The 27,352-nt window shown below is 34.6% G+C and overlaps 1 protein-coding gene and 1 long non-coding RNA gene across 2 annotated transcripts; one reads left to right on the top strand and one right to left on the bottom strand.

Annotated features, from left to right (window-relative positions):
* Positions 1-2,396: 2,396 nt before the first annotated feature.
* On the bottom strand, positions 2,397-13,553 carry LOC136811720 (uncharacterized). Its single transcript, XM_067068341.1, has 11 exons — positions 13,384-13,553; positions 7,935-8,122; positions 7,587-7,664; positions 7,015-7,089; positions 6,801-6,863; positions 6,436-6,495; positions 6,107-6,211; positions 5,791-5,892; positions 5,381-5,583; positions 4,642-4,804; positions 2,397-3,488 (listed from the first exon to the last, which is right to left on the bottom strand). Exons 2-11 carry the CDS (start codon positions 8,119-8,121, stop codon positions 3,283-3,285), a joined length of 1,242 nt encoding a protein of 413 aa, XP_066924442.1. The 5' UTR covers position 8,122; positions 13,384-13,553; the 3' UTR covers positions 2,397-3,282.
* A 3,627-nt stretch (positions 13,554-17,180) lies between these two features.
* Positions 17,181-18,411, top strand: LOC136811716 (uncharacterized). Its single transcript, XR_010847263.1, has 4 exons — positions 17,181-17,222; positions 17,431-17,508; positions 17,555-17,618; positions 18,175-18,411. It is a non-coding gene; the product is annotated as an uncharacterized lncRNA (long non-coding RNA).
* The last annotated feature ends 8,941 nt before the right edge of the window (positions 18,412-27,352 follow it).

The raw sequence follows: 27,352 nt of genomic DNA, 5'->3' as shown, positions 1-27,352 counted from the left end.
TGATCAGTGTTGCAAGTTGTTTCCGTCTAACAAATCTATTTTTTTTTTAATTCTGTCTCACTCGCAAATGAATTTTATAAAATATTGCTAATAAAGACAAGTAATTTTTAGCAGATTTTAGCGCCTTTTCCCGGTGGGGGGGCACTTAGGCAAAAATGGGTGATGGGTATGTGCCGACGGTAAGGGTCGGTTTTTTCACCTTTCAAAGTCTCTCTAAGGGTCGGAAAAATCAGAAAGTTTTAAATTAGTCTCTCTAGGGGTCGGAAAATTCAGGACTTTTAGGAAATTTTTTGATTTCCAGAGAAAAAATTGCAATAAAGTCTCTCTAAGGAAGGGTATGACTTTTTTCAAAAATCGAAAAAAAAAATTCAAAAAGTCTCTCTAAGGGTCACCTTTTTAGCAAAAATCAGTCTCTCTAAGGGTCGGTTTTCAGAGGTCCCGTCCGCACATACCCCTCATTCGCCAACCTTAGTACTCCCCCCCGGGCACCTTTTCTTCCAATCTAGAGCTCTATAATCTCTATAATTTGCAACACTGATTATTTTTTTTTTTTTTTTTTATTAATTGTCTTTCAGGCTCTTCCATATTTTACAATGGCTATTCGTCCTATGTAAAAATAATCATATTTAAATAAAAAGATAATTATATTCTATGAAAAAAATATGCTGTAGAAACAAAACACAAAAAAAAAAAAAAAAAACTCAAGAATACTGACAGAGCTCACAAAATTACAGATTGTAAAACCGTAAACTGTAGAAACAAAACACAAAACAAAACTCAAGATTATACATATAATATTAAATATATAATATATATATAATGATTAACGATTATACATGCGCTAGCGCATCCTATAAAGTGGGACACCCCTTTCTAAAATAGTATAATTACTACTAATTAGGACACCATCATGTGGACCTACCACTTGATGCCAGGTGATTTCCTTAGCCTAATTTTTCTTGTTAGAATTATTTCTTATAAAAATTGAAAGCCTTCATCAGTTTATAAAAGTACATAGATTTTCTCTTTTTTTACTTGTCAGATACGGAATAAAAGAAAGTGATAAAAAAACACGCTTTTATAAATAATTAAAATAAATTTTCTCTTTCATATTTCAGAGCACAAGGTGGATGGAAGCCTTTTAATGACTCTGCTGACAACAGAAGAACAATTTCTAATCCTCAACAAGATGGGCGTGACAGTAAATGAAATTTTATTGTTTAAGTCAGTTTATCCAACACCTACAACAACAACAAGAAGGAGCAGTCTTTATATTCCATTGACGTCAAGGTCAACACAACTGCAAAATCATCTACAAAACCTTCAGTAAGCAATGATTGTGTCACCTTAAAACTTTTTCTTGGTCATTTCTGCACCAATAAAACTACATTTTGATAGATCTTGTTGCTAATTTTTTATCTGCCAACCCTTGGCTTTGTGCTAGTACTTTAATGGGACAAACTTTCGCGGATTTGGGTGTCATCCGCGAAAATCCGCGAAATTAAGTCCCAATGGAAATTTGAAAGGGCCTCATCCGCGAAATATTTCTAAACAAAACTCAAAGAATGTCAAATAAATACTTGTTGAATGGTTACTGGCGTCAAAGAGGCGCTAATAATGTGTATTTCAATATATTTCTATATATGGCTGAAATTTGGCACAGAGGTCCCTTTGGGGTTATAGATGCACCAGAAAAAAACACGCAATCAATTGTATAAGTTTTGGACCCTTTTTGGGTCAGTTTCCCATGACGTCATTTTTCAGTACAAAATCCCTAGAACATGATTTTCAAAAAGACTTCAAAAATAAATTTAAACCTATTCATTGGAAAGAAATGAAAGAGTAGATGACGAAAATGGGGTTATTTGTCAATTTTGGTTCACTTTGGCCCGAGAAATCGCCTCAATACTCCCAAAATCTGCCATTTTTGTCAATGACGTCATCACTGCCCAGTGGGCACAGGACGTCCAGAAGACGTCGAAATATGGTCTTTTTTCGACGAAACGTCGTCCAAGTTCGACGTTCTCCAGACGTCATGGAGACGTCGAAATGAAACGCTTTTCGTCCGTCTTTTTTCGTCTCATAATGACGTCCGAAGTGGACGGTATTCCGACTAAGTTTGGACGGGAATTGTTTGATTCGACTTCTATTCGACGTCCATTGGACGTCGTTTCGACGTCCAAATGTTAAATTTGAAGTCCATAGCGGACGAGAATAGACCTTAGCATTTTGGAACAATTACTCAATGAAACAATTTCTTTTCGCTTTCATTATTGCTTATAAATGTCTCTGTCTGTTTTGTCAATTAGTAGAAGTTTTTCATGGTAATGAAATTCACAAACATATGAATATACACCTTTTTTCTCTTTTTGTTTCTATATGTTTCAATAAAATAGGATTTGAATCTGAATGAAAAAATATATAAATAACAATTTACAAGAAATTTACAGAAAATACAATTAAAATGTAGATAAAAATATATTTCTTCGAATAAATTATGTAGGAAAAATCTACTTTATTATATACATCAATGAATAAAAATAATTCTACATATGAAAAACTTGAAATTTGACTTGAATCAGCTTGAATACCTCGTCTTTGGAAAATCCTTAGGGCTATATTTCAAGATTTTTCTCGGGACCATAAAATGAATACACCCCTGTTTGACAGTCCGGCTGGGACCCCAGCCCCACTGAAAATTTGGCAAAAATTTCGTCTCCGGTGGGAAAACATCCTGAAATTTCAGCCCCACTGGGAAATTGACTTTTATTTCATCTCAACTCGAGACTCAATATTTAAAAATTGCACTCCAAACCATCCCCACTGGATCGTTTAAACTTGGAACAATAGAATTTTTATCCCTATCGGGATCGCGATATAATTTATATAGTCAAGAAGTAAACCTTCAACTATACTCAAAATGGAAACAATAAATACAAAACTCACAAAACAAAAAGACAATATAAATACTATAATTTTTATCCTCACTGAGGAAAAAGTTCCACCGGGCCTGTGAGACAGGGGTGTTGAAATCTACAGTCCAAATATCTCTTATCATCTAATTACCCTTTTAATTTTATTATATGGACAAATTAAATAAACGATTGATCTTCATGATGAAAAGAATAAGCTGAAACTTCATGTCTGTTAAAATCTGTATATTCGACCTTCACTACAAGACGTCATCGTCAGAGTATAGAAATCTATCAACAAGAAAGAGATGTTAAATCAAATTTGGAATTGGCTAATAAATCTCTGGTTATTCTTATCCGTATCTAAAAATCAATCATCATCACTACTATCATCATCATCTCTGGCATTACCGCAAGCACCACCTCCATACGCACCACTATCTTGAATCATTCGTTTCTTTTCTTTCCCATTACTTTTTTGTTGCTCTTTTCGCTTCTTTTCTTTAGGAGCATGTTTCATAATGTCACCTATCATCCAATCCAAATCGTTGTCTTTATACTTTTCTTGTAAGGCATCTAAAACGTTAAAATGAGAATGAATTTATTTCAAAATTTAGAAGTTAAACAAGTTAAAGAGATTTAAAATGTTAAAATAAATTTATGATCGATAAGCACTCTTGTAACAACAATACTTTGACGTAGGAAGCATTTCCATATTGGGGGGGGCTGAAGTCGAGTGACACCGTGAAGGCCAAGCATGGTTTGGCCCGAGGGGGAAAATTTTGAAAATTTGAGCTCTAGATTGCTTGAAAATGCACTCAATCGTGACAATTATGACAAATTAAAAAAGAAAACTTTGCATTTTGCAAAAAAATCATTTTTTTTATTATTGAGGGGCATAGCTCCCCCCCCGTGCCCCCAAGTTGATACGGCATTACAATATATAAAATGAGAATAAAGACTTTGAAAGGCGGTATTCAGTAATAATCATCATGGTTTCCAATTACAAAGTGTCCCGAAAAAGAGCACTGTGTCAGACTACCACTTCTATAAGTACAAAAAACAGCTGTGTTTGTTGTATCACAAGATCTAATAATGCTCTTTAAGACAATCTTTAATTCGTCGTTCGACTAAAGATATTCCAAAAATAGTTTCAGTTTATTCTGCTGCCCCATTCTAAATGATTTTTGAATGTTATAGGTTTTTGCATTTGTGTTTCATTGTTGCATTATTGTGATTTAAGTATCATGAGCTGTTCCATTAAAAGTCCATACAGGGGTGGGCGAACCTTTCTATTCAAAAAAAAAATGTTTGAAATGTAGGGATACCCCTGCAAAATTGCAAAATTTACAAAGAAAGCCTTGGAAAAATTCATTAAAGTGACATTAAAGTGGACAGACTAAAACCTGTCTTTTATCCCCTGGAAATGCTCGTCCACCCCCTGTATGGGTATAAAATGGAACGACCCATTACCAATGTAATTAAAAAACAATCTCGGTCATATATACTTACAATCTTACAAATCTAACACAGATAAGTGGACATAGTACTTTTTTTTCGGGACACCCTGTAGAGGTGAGCTATACATAGGCTGTAATAAATAATGATAATTTAATAACAAAACTATCAAAAACATTGCGAATCAAGTACACTAAAGAAATTATCTACACCACAAATTTGGTATAATTTAATAAGTTGTTATAAGTTGGATAATATTCATAGAACTTACTCATAATGCACGTATAATGATGGGTGTCTTGAAAGTTCAGTTTTCCTTTCTTGCCAGCTTTTGAAAATTGACCTTGCACAGCTCTAGTCATCAGCGAGTCCAATGCCGAAAGCAAAGCCTTTCTCGCAGGTTTGCCAGATGATAATTGTCTTATGAGTCTTCGCTGAAATGTGTAAAAAATATGCACAAATTTAAGCAAACAAGGGGCAACCAAAAGCCATGTGCTGATTGTATGATATCATATTATATTTCAAAACATCGCCAATTTTGGCTGATTTTCATTTTCCCAGATAAAAAGGTCAAAAGTTTTCTATTTACAATTTTTCTTTTCTACTTAAACAGAAAATATCTCATTTGAATGATGAATTTCCCACCTTTGAGCTAAGCTTAGCATCATAATTTTCTTTTGCAAATTTGAGCTATAGTATGATAAAAAAATACTATGCTTATAAAAAAGAGCATTGATTACCAAGATAACTTAAGGTGCCTGATAAACCACATTTAATAGACACGTCAGTTTGGGTTGAAAATTATATCTTGTTAATACCTCCAAAGAAATATGGACTAAAATCAGGCTATCTATGTACCAACAAAATGAGAGACCTTGCAATTGACAGCTGAAGATGTTTTCAAAAACTAATAAACGACGGGTCCTTGCCGTGGATGCAAGAAAATCGAGGTGTATACTTCAAATTATCCTCATAAGGAATAAGGTTGGTATAACAAGTCTGAGCCGTACCTTAATCTTTCGTTTTTTGCTGCTCTGCTTTAGCTCTAATTCCTCTTTTTTGAATTCTTCCATTGAGGAACTTGCCACAAGGATTTGATCTCCTGTATCATCGCTTTCTTCGGTGTCCATGTTTGAATTCTGGAGTAGACTTAGTATACGATCTTGATTCTGACTCAGTCGTTGAAACTCCATCATGATCGTATATTGAAAATCTGAAAATGAAAGTACAATGATGCAATTACTAATTTGATGTACACACTTTTTCACTAGTTCGTGTTTTAGCGTTCATCTAACGTTATATTAATTAGATAAGCACTGTGTGATATGACATCGGGATAGCTCCAAACAAGTTAGAGAGGGAGAGATTTTAAGAAAGCAGGTAAAAGGACTTGTATCAAAGAACTTTATTACGAACTTACGTTTATTATTCATTTCTTTAAAGTTATGACCACCAGCACTTGGGTATTTTGATGTTTGCCGAACGGGCGATGACATTGTCGTCGAAATCAACGATTGATCACCTAGAGAGGAATATTTAAACTATCAGTGTCATGGAAATGTATATATTCTTCACGAACCGAAACGTAATTTAACGTATTTTAATATAGCATAGAGTAACTACAAATGTGGAAATATCTGGGTGTTCCTATTGCAGAAAGCATTCAAAATCTTACTTTATCTAAAAATAATTATTGTATGTACACAATTAGCTTAAAATATCTCAAGACATTATACCTTGTGAATTGAATCCAGGAAGGATTGGAATGAATGCATTATTGGCATTACTGGGTTGCTCTGTCGTGGGCGAAAAACTCGATCTGACCATTTGTGATATATTGGCTAGAACAAAAGAATTTCTTTCTATTGATATTTAACCTATGCAAAAAAAATTGAACTAAAAGAAGCGATCGGTATTCCAATTTAAGAAGTAATTCAAGGATCTGAGCCCCTACAATGCATTTTTTACATTACATCACTTTTACAACAACTAATTCGTTAAGGTATACCTTTGGCCCGTTAACTTTAAACCTTTACAACTTTTAAAGATCTACTATAAAACTTACATTTGTTGTAAACAGGAGACACTAGACTTGTATTTCCCCTTGGTTTTCCCTTGGTTGTTACTAAAACGAAAAATAAAAAAAATGAATTTAAGGAGTGTTCTCTTCAGCTTAAACTTGCTTTTAATTCCTATTTACTAGTCCGAAAAAGCAACCTTTTTAAAAGAGATAAAGTATATCAGGATCTCAAAATATCTCCACAGATTCACTAATTTTTAAGGTTAAAATATACTTGAGAGGGACCATTTTCAAACTCTAGTGACACTACAGTACCCATCTCCTCTCCAGATAATGTTGGATGAAATTTCCATTCAAGATTTTTAAAAGATTATAATTTTACAATATATAAAAAAAAGGTGTAATGTTACCTTTGCCCAAAACAGGAGAGCGAAGCTGGAAAGAATTTTCTTCAGCTGTTTGTTTGGACGATACTGAAGTGATATAAGTGGCAAATCAAATAAAATTTACAATTTGAGAAGAATCGAATTTAGTGTTGTAAACTTAACGATTTTTTTTATGGTACCGAATCTGATACCAAGCAATGGAGGTATAAGGCAAAAAGAATTTCACACAAATAATCACCTGTGGCTGCACCTGGTAGCGAAGGCAAAGAACTTTCAATCGCAAATTGAGGTTGACTTGTATTTCTCTCTTGGTCTATAAAGTAGACGAGAAATGCTTCATCATAAAATGAGCTGTCATCGAAATTGCGTATTCATCGCAATGGGCTCTTCCAGAAAAAAAATTTACATGGGGGGGTGGAGTATATATTGTCCGGGGGTAGCAAAAAATCATCAAAATTTGCCTTGTCCGGGGTGTAAATTTGCTCTGTCTGGGGGTAATTTGGTGTGTCCAGGGGGTCAGAAGATGCTTGTCCGGGGAGTAAAACCTATTGTCTGAGGGGCCAAAAGTCACCCTGTCCGGGGGGTAAATCACTAAAAATTGTTATATCCTCCACCCCTCATGTAATATTTTTTTCTGGAAGAGCCCAATGGCGTCAATGTATAGAATTCGAAACTGTCAAATTTGAAAAATCAAATTTGAGATCTGAAGTAGCCGTAGGAAAATGATAAAAGAAGGAACTAGGGTATAATAACGGTCTGCTCAACCCTCAACCCCGTATTAACTTAAGAAAAAAATTATTTAGCACTTACGACTTGGCTTCTTCTTAACGGGACTGTCTTCAGCTTCCGTAGTTGTGTATGATCCAGTTTCCAATTCTTCAAAGTTGTCTTAAATAGAGAATATTAAACTTTATCTTAAGATAAGATGGGAAATTATACAAGCTTTAGCCCAGATTTAAATATTTGGCCATTTGCTCAAGACATCGATCCACTACACGAAAACGGGAATTCTCCTTTTATATTTCATAAAGTGTAAAGCCATAAAAATTCAATGAGAAATAACAAGGTTTGAATGGAAAAAGAAAAGCTCATACTAAAATCAAGGACCAATGATGTAAGCATTATTTTCTATGCATGTTTAAAAATACATTTACTAACCACTAGATCTCTTGACTTCTAAGACTGGAAACGATTTCCAATTTTTGTCTAGCGGAGCGAGACTGATGGCCAATTGTCTGGCTTTGTGTGCTGGCCACCACATCGTATGTCCTTCCATCCAATGCTTTGGAATGGTGGCCTCGACGATTTTGTTATTTTCAAAACATTTGACTAATACGTATGCCATTCTGAAAAAAAAAATGATTGATAACATTTTCTCATTGCACTCGTTTAAGAATATTAGATTAGGATTTCGGTAGGTCGTGAGATTTACTGAATTTTACGACAATTAATTTTAAGATAATTAAAAGGATAAACACTGCTGACAACTTTTTAGGAAGCCATACTTTCATAAACGTTCATTATCGTCTGTAGCATTTGGAGAGAGATTAACATTCGCAAAAAAAGTCAAGATTCACGAAAACCACGATAGTTCGTAACCTGAAAAGTCTCGAAAGTCTATGAAACTTTCTAAAATAATAAAAATGCTCAAAGAAACACTTTTTTTCTTCATATAGTAATTACAAATAAATAAAGCTTGGTACTTTTAGGCAGAAGAAATACATTTGGGAAAACAATAAAATACTGCAAAGAATTCAAAGTAACAATAGGTCTATACCAGTGGATACAAAATTTGCATACACGACCTTAAATATAATTGTGTAATCTCTAGGTCCGAAAAACTTGATTTTCAAAGGTTTTTTGATAGAATTTTGAATAACTTCGAATTTTACGACACTTTAGGATAAAACTCTGAAATTAGATATTTTATGAACATTTTATAAGAGGTTGTAAAAAATTGAATTATACAATTTATATCGATAATTAAGTTTGGAAGTTAAAAAAGTCCAAAATCCAACTTTGTAGGTTTTAACGAGTATACACTTGTACAAGCACTACGACCGTAAACCATGATAACTCTGGAAAAAACTACTAACAATTTCAAAGAAAATTTTAAATCTGTTTCAAAATTTGACTCGTTATTGCAGGAAGACATCTAAATCAATGAAATTACAACAAAGTCATTTCGATACGGTAAACATACACACTTTTTCAGGAAACTTTCTTTACTATAGTGTCGCTCCTCTGCTTGCAAAGTTCCTTTCAAAAGAAATATACCAACTGATTTAGAGTCGATACCCATTAGATTGAAATACGAGGAAAGATTTGATAACGTATAAGTGTTGCATAAGAAGGCACCACCATTTTCTTGCCTTTTCACAAAAAAACTAAACGATGCGAAGTTAAAAAGCATGAATTTTTTCCATCAGGTTTGATTTTCATCGCCACGGGTTTATCGAGATAGTAACTAGCATCTAATTCTTCTGATCGTTTCACAATCTGGCTAAGTATATTTGATTTTCCTCTGACGAGGCGTTTCAATTTTTGTAAATGATTCTCGAAAGGAAAACAGGAAAATGCAATCAATGGTAGCTGGAAATAATACACATCGCTTGAAAGGTGCAGTAGATTATGCACGTTGAAGACGCAAAACGTTTCACCATAATACATATGAGCATTAAGAACAAAATATTTCAAAAGTTCTTTTGCAACATCCAAATTTGCATTACGAATTGCATCAACTTCTTCACTTAGTAACCTGATTGCAAGAGAGAAGCTCAAAAAGTGTTTCCAAGCGTCTGAGGAAAGATATGGCCGCAGTACAACCAAACCAGTGTACAGGAGGAGCGATTTGAATTCAGTGGCTTTCCATCTGTCTAAATCCGAAATACTTCGAGGTTGTCGGGCAAAATCAGATGGTAATTTGAGATCATCAAGATTTCTAGATATCGCATTCAGATAGGCAGTAGATAGCTTTCCAGCTTTTATCTTCTTGTAAGAACCTTTTAGATAATAAAGTAGACGGCGAGTCACTCCAAGGTAAACCAAGTGCATAGGGTCCAGTGTAAAATCTCTGATAATGTCAATTGCCAAGCCAACAAGTTCAGACTCATCCAACTGATGGCGCTTGCCATCGTCATCGGGCAAGGCGTATCCATTTTGACGAAAAACTTCATCTGTACGCTCTTCAATCGGAGGATCAGATTGAGGATCCCACCTGTCATAAACAATCCGATTTCTAACACTTTTACCCTTTAGAGAGCACCTTTCGCAGGCATAATAGCCTGTATGTTGAATGGTGCCTCTAAGCCCTGAACGTGCTGGAGCGTCACAAGTGAAGCAAAACAAAGACACTGATCTATGGACGCCGTTAAAAACAAAACCATTGGTTATTAAACGGTTTGTTTCAATAACAAAATCTCGAACAAACTCATTAAATGGGGGCTTTGATTTACCACAATAAAATGCCACCGCTATCGGTTTGAACGGGTGAAATCGAATCAGAATTGGCCAAAGATTGATCGAACTTGATTTGAAGATTGGAAGTCCATCGATGTTGATGAATAAAACGATTGAACGTGGCTCGTCGTGGTAAGATAATAGTTTTCGTATCCGGTTTTCCACGCCAATGTAGATATAGTGCCCAACACCCATTGGCGTTTGAAGTACATCTCTTTGAGTATTTAGTAAGGTCCTGCTGTCCTTTGGAACATCACCACCAAGTTCTGCAACGATTCCCAAAATTTCATTAATGCAAGCTCTGGTACAGTTATTATTTATGGCCCAATTTTTCAATTTTTCACACAACACATCATCATCATTTTCATCATCTAAACACTCACTATCGGATTCAGAGGAGGAGGTGGCAAATTCAGAATCACTTGTCAAATCAGAAGGAGAAGAAACACCAAGAACAGCACCTAGACCAAGACCAACATTAACTTCTACACCAAGACCGAGACCAGAACCATCATCAGTATCTATATTGACATCACCGTCTTGGATATCCGAGATCATGCTATTATCTGATGGACCAGCATCGTCGACGACCATTGAAGCTTGAGTATTGACTTCGTCATTTTCATCACTCGAACTAAAATTTTGATGGCTATTTGAAACAACTGTGACTTGCTTTCTTCTGTCCCTCCATCGCTTCAACCTTAAATTTCAAGATAATAATTTCTTTTATTTTCTAGCCTAACTAAAACTGCAGAAAGAAATATCCTGCTACTGAATCACTTTAGATCTGTAGCAATATACTGATAGGCAATAAAGTATTTGGAAGTTTATTCTGACTTATATCATAAAATTTACATTTCCGATATTGATACCATAGGCGTAGCGAGATTCCCTGCAAAATTTATGGATGAAAGCGGTTATTACGACACTGTAATTATTGTCTTTGTTTTATCAAAAGATAATAAATTATGTCATAAACGTCTGCACTCCGACTTCACAAATTTTGCAGGGTATCTCGCTATGCCTTATTATTTATTTGGAGAATTTTACAGCACGCACTCCAATGAATTGCAAGACTAAATAATATATACTATATCCTATTCACCTTTCTTTATTTCGAGCTTTTCTATCCATTTCATAACAACTGCATTGCAAAGCCAAGCAAAAGATAACTAAAAATGGAAAAATTGTTTTCTCTTATAATAACTGTTGTATAAAATAGGATGGAAATCTTACAAAAAAGATGGAATAACTCATGATATTCTTTGCACTAAATAAAAGACTCGATTCGTCTCAGCAGATTTACATAAATATAACAAACCCAGAGCCCAGAGCATGCCGGTATTGAGAGACAAAGATAGGTATTGATAATGGAGGCTGTAATGGTTAATGATACTGGCTGGCCAGGGAGCCTTAAGTTCCTTTAAGATACTGGCCAAGGAGCCCTTACTCTTCTGACTAATCTTTCAGTTTTTGTTTATTACAGAAATACAAGCACACAGAACAAAAAAACAACATCATTCTTAATGGCCTTGTGCTTAAGTACTAGAAGCCTCATTTTAAAAGGCGCCTAAGTCTGATTGGGCTCTTCCAGAAAAAAATTGTACATGGGGGGTGGAGGATATAACAATTTTTAGTGATTTACCCCCCTGGACAGGGTGACATTATATCCTCCATCCCCCATGTAAAACCTTTTTCTGGAAGAGCCCATTTTTTCTAAACAAATTCTTCCCTTCAATCTGAAATTTTGTTTTTAAATAAGAGTGATTTTAATTCACAAGGAGCAAGGTTGTTCAGCAAGAAGAAAAGATCAGCAAGAAGAAAAGAAAAACTAATTTTTGTTTATTCAGCACAAAATCAAAGACTAAGTAACAATAGGAGACACCGGCCTGATATAAGACATGACATGTCTGATATGAAATAGGAACACTTATGTAAAACTAAAACCTTTAAAGTGACTTGAAATATTTTACCACACTAAGCTTCTTAGTTAAGGCGTTTTGACATAATTAGGTGATTTAAAGGTTTTTTTTTTTCCTTTATTATGAGGTGGTAAAATTTTATATCAACTTTTTAGGTGCACACGTCAGATATACCAAAATAAAGTAAATGAACCATAAATTCAGGAAAACAAAAAAAAATTCATTTTACATAAGAAATAGACTTGGGCTCCTTTAGAATTGGGGAACCTGGATCTCTTTCAAATTTAAGAAGCCTTTAAAACTGAATTCACTTCAAAAATCTCACGTTACTTGGATAAATATTTTAGACTTTTTGGTTGAGAGATTGTGTTTTTCCTGCTTTTCTTTTCAAAACATGGGAAATTAAGAAAAAATGTTAGACAAGAATTATTTAATTTGTTGTTTCACGGGCCAAGCTACCCAAAAAATTTGACAAAAAGCTCCGTTCAACAAGAAGAAATGTTCAACAAATCTTTTCTAAGTATTAAGCGCACAACGTAATCTTCTTTTAGGAAACAAATATGTAGTCTGATTTTTAAATTCTGCTATCCACTCCATGCAAGCAAGGGGAGAAAGACTGTCGAGAACACCCTGAAAATAGTGGCCTCCTATTTGGTCGCCACTTTCAGACAAAAACAATTTGGCACCGATTACGTAATCTTATTCCAAGGATCACTGAAAACTTTTTTGTGCTCGCTCGCATTGAGCCAGACGTTACTAATCAATCGATTATCTATTAAAATCGATATCTAATCGATAGTTAATCGATTGATTAAATTAAGTTTGATTAAGTTTGATTAAGGTTGGTTTCTTTAATTGAACTTTATTGTTTATAGTTTAGAAAATTTGTGAGTATTCAATCAAAGTTCGACAACCGAACTTAGTCGAGCATTAATTTAATTGGACAACAAAGTTCGATTAAGTTTGACAAACGTTTGATTGGTTCGATTAATTACGTCTGGTCAAAATAGTGGAGCCAGCCAAACACAAATCAAATCGGTCCAACACCAATTACCAATGAATCCTGCCTTGATTGAGCAACAATATATATGCTGTATATATGAAACCTTCAACTATTCAAATGGAGAATATGTAATCAAACTGACTGGCAGAGGGTTGGGAAAAGAATCAAAACAACCTTTAAAGTCTTTCTCAAGTCAGGGAAATTTAATGCACTGATCTATTACCTCAAGTGTCAAGTGTCTCCCAAAGGCATTAAGGTTGTTTATCAGCATACAGGATAAAAAGTTTGGGTGTGTAATAGCCAGTACACCAACAATGGATAATCTAATTCCATCCATTAAAAAAGCAGTTTCTCCATTCCAAAATCTATAAGTCAAAACCAATAAATCCCAGTATAAAATACTGAACTAAATAAATGAAAAGTTCAACTCAATCAACTCCAAGCAAAAGGAGAGAAAGAAAGTGAAAGTACAGAGTTATATTCTAAGAAAAAATTTACCTTGATCTGTTGATAGCTTGAGTGTTCAGTGTTGTTGTCGTGATTTTCCAATTCAAAGTCAATTGCCGTCGACAAATTCTTTGTTCATAAAAAGTCTCTGTCGAAAAATTGGCGCCGGAAGAAAACATAACCGGGGGTTAATAAAAATAAGTTTAATGACAAAAATTAACTTAATTGCTTTAACTCTGTATGTTTACTAATTTTTTATCATTTCATTACAACTTTTTAACAAAAGTTATTTTTAATAATTATGCTGTTTTTACTACTTCCCAATTCATAAATTTGCCAAAAATGGATTTACAAAAACCCCGTCTATATATTCTCGCCCCAGACTTCCCCGGCGCTGTGATTTTGTTATTCGACGTCTAAAGACGTCGAAAGACGTCGGAAACTGACGATCGTGAATTGGACGGGGGTTGTGTTTAAAGGAAAAACACAAAAATACTTTCTCTAAAAAAATAATAAATACAAAAGAACGTATGAATCTTGTCAACCTATTTCATTTGATTTATTTTTATGATTTGACTTAGAGAAAAAGTATAACTTTATTCAAAAAGAATAATTCAAATAATATATAACACCCGCAAATCTAATTGAACAACAAGTCTTTTGACTTCGAATTTACTTTTTCCGATCGTCTATAGTGGACCATTGCTGGACGTCGGTAAGACGTCGTACTAAGACCGTCTATAATTGACGTCTCAGCGACGTCTTTTAAAGACCGCGACGGGAAAGAGACGAAAGGACGAATAACGGACGTCGCTCAGACGTCCTAAAGACGTTGCGTGCCCACTGGGTGGTACATGAAGTTTCACTTTTTGAAACTAGGATTAAGAGATGCGTCTTGATAAGATCTATCAGAAAATTGTATGGTTTGTAGTGTTTCAATGACTTGATCACGAGATAATTGAGTTTTAAATATCAGCGATTTTTGCTGACTCAGAAAATTTTGCCCCATTTGCGAAAAAAGAAATCAAGCCAAATATACGTTTACTTTTTCTTTTATAAGAATATCCAGAGGTGCCAACTCTCACGCATTGGACGTGAGACTCACGCATTCCAACACTGTCTCACGCAATTTTTCAAAAGTTTGATTTCTCACGCATTTTTGATATTTGAAAGAAATTTCCCCGATTTTCCGATTTTCGGAATAAATTTCCCCGATTTTCCGATTTTTGGAAAAAAATTTCCCCGATTTTCCGATTTTCCGATTTTTTGGAAAATTTTTTCCGTTTTCTGAAGTCGGAAAATCGGAAAAATCGGGCTAAGATTTCGGATTTTCCTTCAAAATTTTTATCTCACGCCAAATGAACATCTTAAGTTGGCAGGTCTGAATATCTTCTATAAGAATATCAGGGTGAAAATTGGTCAAATCAATTTTCGCAATTTCTTAAGAATACTTGACCCTCAGTCAAAGTACACTATTCTTATAAAAAAAAGCATGTATTACATTCACCTAATCAAAAACTTTAACTGACTGAGTTTGTCATAAAAGTTGGTTGTTTAGATTTATCAACCCAAGTTGATGAAACATTTCTTTTACTGAGGCAAAAAGCCATCAGGAAAGCAGTCATTGACCATTGGCCAGGAAATAACCTACCTACTTTCAGAAAGGAAAACACCGAAATTAATAAACAGTTGGATAATTTTGTCAAGGGTTTACTGAAAAACCCTGTTTTAAAATCTGTCCACGAGCCCATTATTAGGCAAAAAGTAATCAACATTATGAAAGAAAGAAGGAAAGCTGTTAGAAATGGCAGGAGTTACAAGGTAAATATCTGAAATATTTTTTCAATTACAAATTGTATGTTAGATCTCTCCATTGTAATAGTTTTTATTCATACTTTTACAAAGCTAATTACGATTAAAAACCATTACAGTGGAGGTGTCTTATGCATTACAGGGCCATTATTCTGTACTAGCAGGCTATTAATGAAACTCTTACCTTTACAGTTACTATTCAAACTGATTGTTCAAAAACATCCTTTTAAGTTACAAACAGACTAGATGAACAATTAAAATAGCTCATTTCTTCCTCTTCAGCACTCTTTAAAGAAATCGACAAAGAAGAAATTACATATGAGTGCAGACAAGGTATAATTCTTTTTATTCTAAAAAATTGGCTATCCGCGAAACATCTTCATTCCCGCGAAATGTAAAAATTGCGTGGTTGAGTTGCCAGCGAAAGTTTCTGACCTTAAAGTATTTAAAAGCATTTTCATACAATTTTCCTTTGCACTTTTTCTGTTTTTATTGGCAAATCTAGCCTTCCCTGAATGTTGTTTGCATTAACACATTGTGAAACATTGTTTTTAGGATAGTACAGACACTGAAGATGTCGCGGAAGAATTGCTGAAACTCGCTCTATTACTCCATCTAATAGTAATATTCATATAGATATTGAGGTAATGGAAAATTAATTTGTATAGCGTAACTTTTTGTGCTTTAAAAGTTGCTTTATCCTTGCAAAATTCATTTTCACAGAAAGAAAATTACTCGAATTTGATAAAAAACTTCCAACGTGAAAGTTTTCTACCCAAATTAGAAATTTACCTGTTTCAGGATTTTTATTTCAAGTTCTATTTCTTTCTTTATGGACTAGGTTTCTTCGCTAAACAAAAGAAAAAGTCCAGTTTCCTCCAATGATGTCCCAACGCCAAAAAAGCCCAAAAAAGTAAGTTCTTTGATCAGATTTAAAGGATTGTTAGAAAAGCCTGTCTTCATTTTTTTCCAAGAAAGATGACATTTTAAATGTCAATGTTTTATTTATAGTCACTCAGAATGAAGTAAGGGATGCTAATTCGATTTATTGTTCTACGGGCCTGACTGACCCTTATATTTCATTGTATATTGTTTATTATTAAGTATATTGTATTTAATAATCGATCCTAAATGTAAATAACAACCAGCCATGTGACATCCTTGCAAATCAAGCCCATCTGATTGGATTGAAAGTGTTAGTTGGCAACTCAATTACCTTTAGTTTAATGAAGTTTTTTAGAACCCAGTTGTCAAATCATTAATAGAAAAATTGAGAAAAAGGTAATTTTAGAATTTTGGGTTTTATGATTTTGTCAATGTTTATGAATGGTGTGAAAGGTTTATTTGGTTAATTTGGTTATCCTTTTTTTCATTATAAAAATTATTTAGAAAAAACTATTGTTTATTATTTTCAGAATGCTAAAGAAGTAGAAAAGGAAGTGTCAACCAATAATCAAACAATACCTCAAACATCAACACAGAAAAAATCTACAAAATGTCAAGTAATATGATACTTGAAGTTATTTTTCTAATTGTTACTCCTTGAAAAAAGGTGCCTAAGTGAAAGGGGGTGAGCCAACCTTTTTGACAAAAACCTCTTTGGGTGGTAAATATAAAGGTACTATAAGGCAGTGCATAGCTAAGCAATTTTACACTTTTATGCAGTGTCTTTGGTTAGTTTTTTCCTGGGTACCAGCCTCCTTGATTGTGGCACTGGTGCATTAAATAACGCTGTCATTTTTTGTTTACTTCTATTTAATACAGGCTGTAAGGGAAGATCCATTCATGAATTCTCCACTGTTGGTAAGCTTCTCTTGTTTTCAAAGGTTTTCACTTTAAAAATTTTTTATGCATTAGTTATTGAGAACTCTAAAATTTGATTGCTAAGTATTTCTGTATGATTATGTCTATGGATTTTCAGCACCCCTTAAAAATTCCAATTACGTCATTTTTCGTCTAAATTAACACCTTCATCTATGTCCACTGCAGATTATTGTTTTTAAATTTTTAGTTTGATGGACCTAGTGTTAATAAAGATTCGCACCCTGCTAAATCACCAATAAGAGTACCTTGGGATACACCTGAAAAGGTAAAACTTTTTTTTACATTATATATTTTTTTCTTTTCTCGTTCAGAATGATGATCCTAAAAGTCCAATAACAACATCAACTTTTCTACGTGAATTTGAATCAGGAGAATGTATGATATTAATATAATATTTTTTGCTCACTTGATCTTTTTATTTTAGATAATTTATTCCCTAATGTTTCTTTGTAATTACAATACACATTTTTACCTGGTTGCTAATGGGGTCATTCATTTTGGCTATCTCTTGAAGAAAAATGTATTTTCAAATTCTAACAAATTGAAATGGTTTCACTCACCCTGAAATGCATTTTCCTGAAGTGAAAAATGGAGTTGCTTGTAAATAAATTTGTAGTAAGCAGGGTAAATTTTCAGATACTTTATTTTAACATTCTAATATGCCGATGCAGATGAACATCCAATATCCTTATCAAACCGTGACTTTTATATCTAGTTATTCTATTTTACCAGTCTGGATTTATATATTTTTTACTTTATAGGTTGCAAGCTCCATGAAATTGAAGATTCTCAAGATTTTACAGAAGAATTCTCAATGAAAGGTATGGAGTTTTCTTCTTTCATTAGTTTCTTGTTATAATCCTGAACTTTGCTTTGGTATCGCACTACTAAATACATATTATACATAATAAATTTAATTTTCTTTCTTCAGAATTTTCGAACAACGAGTTCAAGAACATGGCATGTGCCTACTGCGCTCTAAAAGAGTTTCGGGACAAACGGGAACTCTTCCAGTTCGCTTCAAAAGAAGGGATGACTAGTTTATCTGGAAGGAACTCGTTGGAGGAGAATGCCATCATATATGGGAAATGGCTTTTTAAGGAAAAGAAAATCATGATTATCAACAGACCAGTTGAAAATGATCTGGATATACTGAAGGTTGTGCCAAAGAAAGGAGAACAAAGACAAAATGTTCTTTTCAAATGATTTTTCTCTAAAATTATTGTTTTCAATATTGAAGGAGTCTATGACGAAATTGCTATTTTACGGGGGATGGGGGTATATATTTCAGCACGTCCATTAAGAAAATAAATGGTACAAAATAGAATTCCCAAAGCAATTTAATTGTATCTTTCTAAAACGGAATTAACAATTTAGGTCATTAACAATTATGTTTGAACACGAGGACCTTTCTTTATATCAAATTCCGTTTCCTCTTTTATGGACGCACGTATATATTAAAAGGTCACATTTATATAAACTTGTAATTTTAGTGTAAATATTTCAAGAGGAAAGCTGTATGTCTTAAGTTAAAAGGTCACATGTTTATAAACTTGTAATTTTAGTGTAAATATTTCATATTTAAGAGGAAAGTTGTAAGTTTTAGAGCAATGTCCAGATGTTATTGTTAAAGATTAAGTATTTTGTTATTGATTCATCAAGTGTGTAATTTTTTTGTTTAACACGTGGAAAAGTTGGGTCTGATATTTAAATTGGTGCGATTCTCAACTTTAAAATCTTAAGAAAAATTGGGTGGTAAAATAAAATTTCGGAGTTTGATTTTCAATTTAATCTCTGGAAAATTGAGTGCAAAATGAAAATTTCGAGGTGTGATTTTCGATTTGACCTAATGTATTGAAAAGCTGGATGAAAAATCAAATTTTCGGGGTGTGATTTTCTATTTGACCTATTGAAAAGCTAGGTGGGAAATCAAAATTTTGGGGTGTGATTTTCGATTTGGCCTATTGAAAAGCTGGGTGGGAAATCAAAATTTCGGGGTGTGATTTTCGATTTGGCCTATTGAAAAGCTGGGTGGGAAATCAAAATTTCGGGGTGTGATTTTCTATTTGACCTATTAAAAAGCTAGGTGGGAAATCAAAATTTCGGGGTGTGATTTTCTATTTGACCTATTGAAAAGCTAGGTGGGAAATTAAAATTTCGGGGTGTGATTTTCGATTTCACTATTCTCAGCTCAAAGTCGATAGCAAACACCTAATGCATGTGAATTTAGTTTTAATACGTTGGAATTTGTTTTTTCAACGTGGGATTTTATAGAGTGGTATTTGGCACAACCCACCAGAGCAAAACATTGTAGGGTCCCACACGTGGGAAACATGTACTTTCCCACACTAATAATTTGACTTTCCTACCCGTGGGAACTGATGACTTTTTCCTGTGGTGTTTATATGGGGTAAACAGAAAGTCAATCTACAAGAAGAGCCATGTTCCTTTATTATGGAGTGTTCCAAAAATATTGGTAGGTTATTTTGAAGTAAAGAAACCCACACAGTTTGTTTAATTTTAAAGATTTAACTTGAAAACAAACTGCAACTTTCCAGCAGAAACTCGCGTTTCAGCCTGCTACATAACAGTTGTCAGTCGGGTCTGCTACTAACATGTAATAGTTTTATTATAACCGAGCTTGAGAATCCGTACGGAACTTGTAACATATATTATGTATATAATTATATCAGTCGACTTGAATCATATGATACATTACTCACATTTCCCTGGATGCAATTTCGCTGTGCAATTATCCGCAAAATTTCGCTGACCGCGTTTCGAGACGGAGGCTAATACGCTATTGTTAGCCAAGTATGCCTTGTTTGGTCACACAATTTTTGATTAACACTGACCATTTGTTGGCAAAAATATGGTACGGTGAGCGACGTACCTGCCGTACCTGTGCGGCGTTTCAAGAGTTTCGCCCAAGAAAAAATTTAAAATTTAGAATGCCTAGATTGCCTGAAAACGCATCATGTGCATCGTGATGTGCATTATTTTTTAATCGTTCGATGCTGCACAAGATGTTTTTAGAACTACATACTTTTACTAACTATTGAAGGAGTAAATACCGCCTTAACTGTCTGTCTGTCTGTCTGTCTTGGATTGGGCATTAAATTTGGCACACTTGTTCCTTGGGTTAATATCTGAGGGTGTTTTTTTCATTTTTTGAAAATTTAATTTTTAGGGCCTGGGGACGAGTTTTTTCGCCAAAACGAGGCTAAAACTTTGGGGCATAGCCAGGAGGCTTCAAAAATGGTCGGATTTGGCTGAAATTTCGCACATTTGTACCTTGGGGGTCTACAATCACAGGAAAAAATTTTCGATTTCCAAGGTTGGAAATTCAATATTTTTGGGTTGGAAATTTTGATTTATAATTGAAGGTTGGAAATTTTAGCGATTACCCTAAGCTGATTTGGAAAACGTAAATTACCCATAGGTTTTGTAGAATAAACCAATGCCCTTGCAAAATCAAGTGAAAAAAACCATGTAGAAATGACAATTTTCCAAGGCTGGTTGGAAAACATGACTTTTTGGGTGGGAAATTTTTATTTTCCAAACAGTTTGTGAATTGAAAAAAAGGTCAAAAATCGATGTGAAAATACATATTTTTGAAAAACTAGACTTTTTGGGTCGGAAATTTGTGTTTCTCCCAAACAGTTTGGAAAATGTTAAAAATCGATGTGGATATTACATTTTTTTTTAATTGAGACTCCTCCTTGCAAAACTAGACTTTTGAGGTTGGAAATTTGTGTTTCTTCCAAACAGTTTGGAAAACGTTAAAAATTCATGTGGAAATTACGTTTTTTGTAACCATTTTCTGCGCATGTCCTTTGAGAAAATCACAAGCGATTTTTCGCTCAAAACTGTTTTGATGTATAGCTAACCTAGATATTAGGTAATAATGTGAGCAGTCAAGCTGTAAGTTTCCGTTAGGTGAGGCGTTCTTTTGGAGCGGCCTCGGTCAGTCGCAGTGAGTTCGCACAGTAAAGCACTTAGGGTACTTGTGTCATAGTTTCAAATGGTGCCCTGCTGAGCTGTGTGAGTGATCTAAGATCAACTACGTATCTGTGCGAACAATAACGAGAGATTGACCGGGAGTCATCGAGCCTAGGCTAGCGAGTGACTGTTCACAAAAAAAAAACCTTGTTTAAGATCTCTTTTTCCACATCTCTGCCATCACTTTTTGGATTTTGGCTTTTTTCCACCTGGATTTTCGAAAATTCTAGCCTTGTTAAATTTGGATTTTGGCTTTTTTCAACCTGGATTTTCGAAAATTCCAACCTTGTTTAGCTTGGATTTTGACTTTTTTTCAACTCGGATTTTTGAAAATTCCAAGCCATGGAAAATGCAAAATTTCCAACCTTGGAGAATGTCCCACATTTCCAGGTTGGATTTTCCATTGGATTTTATCTTTTTTAACCTTGGAAATCAAAAATTTTTTCCTGTGAATTGGGCCTATGAATAATTTGAAATACCGTAATCCCGTCGTTTTTTTCTCGTAATACCGATTTACCGGGGGTAAAAAGGCCCAATACCGTCATACCGTAAAAGTGAACCCCCCCCCCTTTTCATTGTGAGAATGCCACATAAAGATAGCAATTTACCATCAATCATATTTTACAGTTCTATATATTCTAAGGTCCTAGGCATTGCTAGATGCACTCTTTTTTTGTTTTGTTCAATGTACCTGTCCACGGGTTTCTCCGTGGGCAAAATATACATAATATAATGCTGATACTTTCGGTATATATTATATATTATATATAACCTACTATAATATGATATCGAAAACCTGAAGGGGTCTGAGAATGGGCTTTTCCAGAAAAAATGCGTTCATGGGGGGTGGAGGATATATTATTTTTTTCATGAATTACCCCTGGATATTTTGATTTTTAACCCCCTGTACAAGGGTTGTACAAGGGTTATACCCTTTGACAAACATCAAATCAACCCCGTGGACACAAAAAATTACCCCTGGACATTGGAATTTACCCCCTGGACATTGCAATTTTTTGGTATTTTTTCAATACCCCCGGACAATTCATCCTCCATCCCCCATGAACGGATTTTTTCTGGAAGAACCCAATGTACGAATGTAGAGCGTAAGGCTTAAGCAAAAAAAAAAAAATAGATAGGTAAATTTTGAAAATGGTGAGTATAGATTAGGATTTGTTGAGGTCGAAACAAGAAATGATTGGTTGAAAGGGGATTAGGACTAGTTATGTAATATGCCTGGTATATAAAATACTATTATATCCACTATAATATAATGTTTGTTATACGTAATATGTTACGTTATATTATATTGTGTACGATTCACGCTATCTTCTTTTTGTATTACGTCTTCTAATTTCATTTCGTCCCCATATGCTTCACATCGTAGAAAATGTTCACTGTTGTCTTTTTCGGTTTTGCAGATCGGGCAGCTATTACTGATTTGAGCGTTCTTGAAATTTTCTTTCAATTCCATTAGTCTGGGAGCAGAATATCATATGTCGAGTTATAGACAACTTTGCTTAACCCAGAAGGTGAATGGGATTGTTATACATCGTTGGAACGGAAATTTTATGCTGATTATGGAAACCCGGGTCTTAAAAAGTCTATCCTGGACAAAATTGCAAACGAGGCTGGAGTTTGCACTCCGTCGTGGTGTTTTTTCGATTTTACCTGTTTTAGAAAAATTCTTACTCTCAGCAAAGTAAAGGGTTTTAGAATTTAATTTTTTGTGCAAAATGCTGTCAATAGAATAGAGTAATGGAAAAAAATTCAAAAATCTCGAAAAAGTTTTTTTTTGCACTCCATCTCGGAGGATTTTGGCGAAAAATCGATGTTTTTTCTTAAAATTCGTCAAAAACTAGTCCATAAACCACTGATATCTTTCTACTAAAAATACTATAAAAGAATAAGAAAATATAACAAAATATAGAAAAATGGGCTCAAAGCGGTATTTTGCACTCCTCCGTTGGTGTTTTTTTTTTAAACGAGATTTTTGGTGTTTTTAAAGAAAATCTAATGTTTGGTGGCTCTTCTTTTGTTCTCTGACTGGAAATCCTGTACATCTGTTGGAATCATTTTATTCTCTCACAGAGTAAAAAAAATTCTGAAAAAATGACCCTCCTTCGCTGCTTTTTTTAGCTAAAATTCAGTAATTTTGCTTAAAATTCGGCAAAAGCTAGTCTATAAACCATTGAAATTGTGTCAAAATAAGTCTAAATATATTTTTCTACTACAAAAGCTATAAAAGAATAATAAAGTACAACAAAATGTAGAAAAATGGGCTCAAATTGCTATTTTGCACTCCTCCGTTGTTGTATTTTTTAAAGAACTAGATTTTTGGTGTTTATGAAGAAAATATAACATGTTGTATCTTTTCATTTGACATACGACTGGAAGTCCTGTATTTCTCTTAAAATTACTTTTTCCAACACAATATGCAAAAAATCTGTAAAAAATCACCCTCCTTCGCTGCGTGTTTAGGCCAACATTTAGCATCTTCGCTTGAATTTGATCAAAAACTGGTATACTATCCATTGAGGTGAGTAAGTATATCCAAAATATTTTTCTACTACAAAGACGAATGGCCACTACTTTTACAATACGTAGCTCAAATGCACTCCTCCTTTTTATTTTATTTGTCTAAATTATAATTCCTTTATATTTTTCAGATGCTAACTAACAGAACTAACTAATACAATATTTACTAATAATCATGGAAAATGGAAAGAAAGGAAGCCACAGGAAGAAAGACGTTGAATTTATCTGCGACATTGTGCTTGATATGTGGAAAGTATTCTAAAAAAGGAACTCTTAGAAATCCAACAGAACAAGGACTAACTTCATTTATTGATGCACTAATTGCAAGAGGGGAGTGTAATAATTTCCGAGTCGACGATTTCACGGAGTTTATCGATGTTAATGCAAAAACATGGACAAAACAGGCAGCTGATGTTCATTGGCATCCTGATTGCTACAAAAGTTACACGAACAAACGAAATTTCCCTAGGACCTTGGAAGAAGATGATTATAACCAGATAACAGACTCAATGCTTTTTATGTGGTTTTTCAAAGAATAAGAATGTCAAAAAACTGTGCAAAGTTGAATATGATGACACCTTAAAAAAATTGAGGCGCAATGTAATGCTAAAAATGACAACGAGCTTAGACGAAGGATAGGAGGGGACTTTTCTAAACTACCGGCAGATGAAGCAAGATATCATCCTATATGCTACAAATCGTACATCAAACCACTCGAAAAAGCAGAGAACATTGAATCGCCACACGATATTGCCTTTTCAAAGTTGGTTGAGTATATGGACCCCATTTTTGATTCTGGAAGGGCGTTAACAATGACTTTTTTATTCAGTCATTTTCAAGACATACTAAGGGATAATGGTTATCAAGATCGCAGCAGCTACACAACACAAAAATTGAAATCTAAGCTCCTCAACTACTACCGTGACAAAATAACCATAACGAATGAACCAAATCAGCAGCAATCTGTATTCAGTAGTGCAGATGCAAAATACAAGCAATTGACTAAAAACTTTGAGATTGTTTCCACACCAGAAAGTGAAGGCCGAAATGATCGAATGATCGAAAGAGTTGGTCAATTAGTGAAACAAGACATAGCAGATATCAGAGGAATAAGTATCCATCCACTTGACCCTGAAGACATAAACGAAAATTAAGTTGATGAAATTGTTTCAGAATCATTATTGCACCTCCTTCAATCAATCTGCGGAGATTCGAGAAAGGTTAAATCTATCGCTCAAGATATCGTTTCTACCGCTTCAAATGGAAAAAAGCGAATGCCAAAGAATGTTGGTCTTGGAATTTCGTTAAAAAACTCTTTGAGATCAAAAGAGTACATTACTAAATTGAATAATCTCGGACATTCAATCAGCTATGATGATGTTCAGCGCATTGAAACTACATGGGCATCTTCGATAATCGACTCCGGTGAAGGATAGGCAACTTTACCATCGAATACAGTCAGTGGTGTGTTTTCTCAAGCCGCATCAGACATCGGTGATTTTTGTCAAGAGAACAACTCGCAACATGTCACAAACACTGTGGTTTATCAGCACGGGAAGCATCCGACAGGTATAATGGCTTTGACGTATTTTATTTTCAACTTTTCTTTCCATGTAAGACCTAAAAAGCTTCGACCTTAGGCATAGAAATGATGTCATTCTCTGGTTTCATATACCATAGTCCTAATTTCCTTCTTCAATCTTAATTTATCCGACAGGTAAAATGAACACTAGTGCTCTCAAAAAGCCTGCCAAGATTCGTAGATCGATAGAGATCCCAAAAGCTCCCATGGAAGAAGCGACGTTTAACTTGGAGCCTGAAATCCCAAAAACATACAAAAATTTCAAGGAAAACTCATTCAAAGATGTTGTTTCGTGGTCTGCATCATGGGAAAGGTCCCAACTGATCAATGAGGCGTGGATTGTTTCAAGGATGGAAGGCAGTAAGCTGTTTAAAGTCACAGAGGTTCAGGATGTTCCCACTTGGACCGGTTTCCGGAAAATTGTATCACTAAAACTATCCTCCCCAACAACCATCGGGAATTGTCGTTCACTCCCTGCATCACCGACTGACGTTCATGTAGTCTACAATATGCTAATCAACGTGGATATAAGCTTGCTAAGATTGTGCAATGGAACATGCCCCAGCTTCAACATGTCACCGTTCGCATGGGTGGGTTTCACAGGGCGAAGAATTTCACTGGTGACATTGGAAAGAGAATGCGATCAAGTGGTTTAGGAGATATTCTCAAGAAAGCTGGAATTTACGGCCCTAACAAAGTAGAAGGTATAAATTAATGATAACATTACTGATTACTGCATGCATTTCGTAAAACATGAACCATATTCTGGTATCACCTTGATACCCTGGAGTTTCATACGCTCATTGCTTTATTGTCACCAGACTTGTAACACTAGCAAAATTTTTGTGTTTTTAGGAACATACTTTGCCCTGGTTTGATATCATGTCATGACATATATTGCTAACCATAATTACGATTTTATAGGAATCCTGATGGGCAAGCAATATAACAGAGCCATCAAAGCCCACAAAATGATGTATGAAGCGCTGAAACGTCTACATTGGGAAGAATTCGTGAAATGGCTCAACACAAACGATTACAGCTGCAGACTTGATTGTCTCAATGCTTCAACTGCAGAATTGGTTTCAGAGATCGAAAATGTCCGCAATGCTTGTGAGGTTGACCAACCAAGATTTCAAGAAAAACTAAAAGTAGGTCCAGCTCGCTGATACTTTTAAAGAAATTACTACTTTTTGTGTATAAAACCCTTTTCTATTGCGGGATAGCTTTCCTCATCTGATTGTTATAATCCGAGTTTCAAAAACATAAACGAGGCTTAAGCACTGTTTTACTGTGTTACCTGTTATTATTTAGATCGTTATGACGGATATTGAGGACCTGAAGCCACTCATCAAGCACTTTGACACAGCTGGAAAATGCCAAAGCGATAATTTCAAATTTTGGTCAGAGTATTTGGAAATGGTTGATTTGCTTTTCAACTTTTTGGCTGCTGAAAGAGATTCTGATTGGAAGCTCCATTTGGAAACCTTTCAAGAAATGTTGGCGTATGATCGCGCTTACGATCACTACAAGTATTTCCAATGGGGCTCAATTTATTTGATTGACATGCTTCAGCTACCTGAAACACATCCTCAAATCTTCCAGGAATTCTTGAATGGAAACCATACTGTTTCACGCGCAAAATCCGAGTCCAAGTTCAACACAGTATCGACAGATATGGCCTTGGAGCAATCTTTGAACAAGGATATGAAGACAAAAGGTGGCATTGTTGGATTTTCACAAGATTATGCCAGTATTGAAAAGTGGACGTTGACATCCCATTTACGTGCTGCTGTTCATAGCAATTTCGAGGTGCTTGTTAACCCGAATTCGAAATCAACAATGGATAAGGAGCTTTCGTCTGCTGAAGTCCTCAAAAGTGAAAATAACGTTCAAGCAATTGTTGAAACAGTCCAGAACCACTTCAAATCACCTTTCAAAGTCGGAACCAAAAAACAACCACTATCAAACATCGTTTCTGGAGCCA

This window comes from Clytia hemisphaerica, unplaced genomic scaffold (genome assembly GCF_902728285.1).
Source record: "Clytia hemisphaerica strain Z4C2 unplaced genomic scaffold, Clytia hemisphaerica genome assembly, whole genome shotgun sequence".
Classification (NCBI taxonomy): Eukaryota; Metazoa; Cnidaria; class Hydrozoa; order Leptothecata; family Clytiidae; genus Clytia; species Clytia hemisphaerica.
This window is presented reverse-complemented; position numbering and strand designations above follow the sequence as displayed.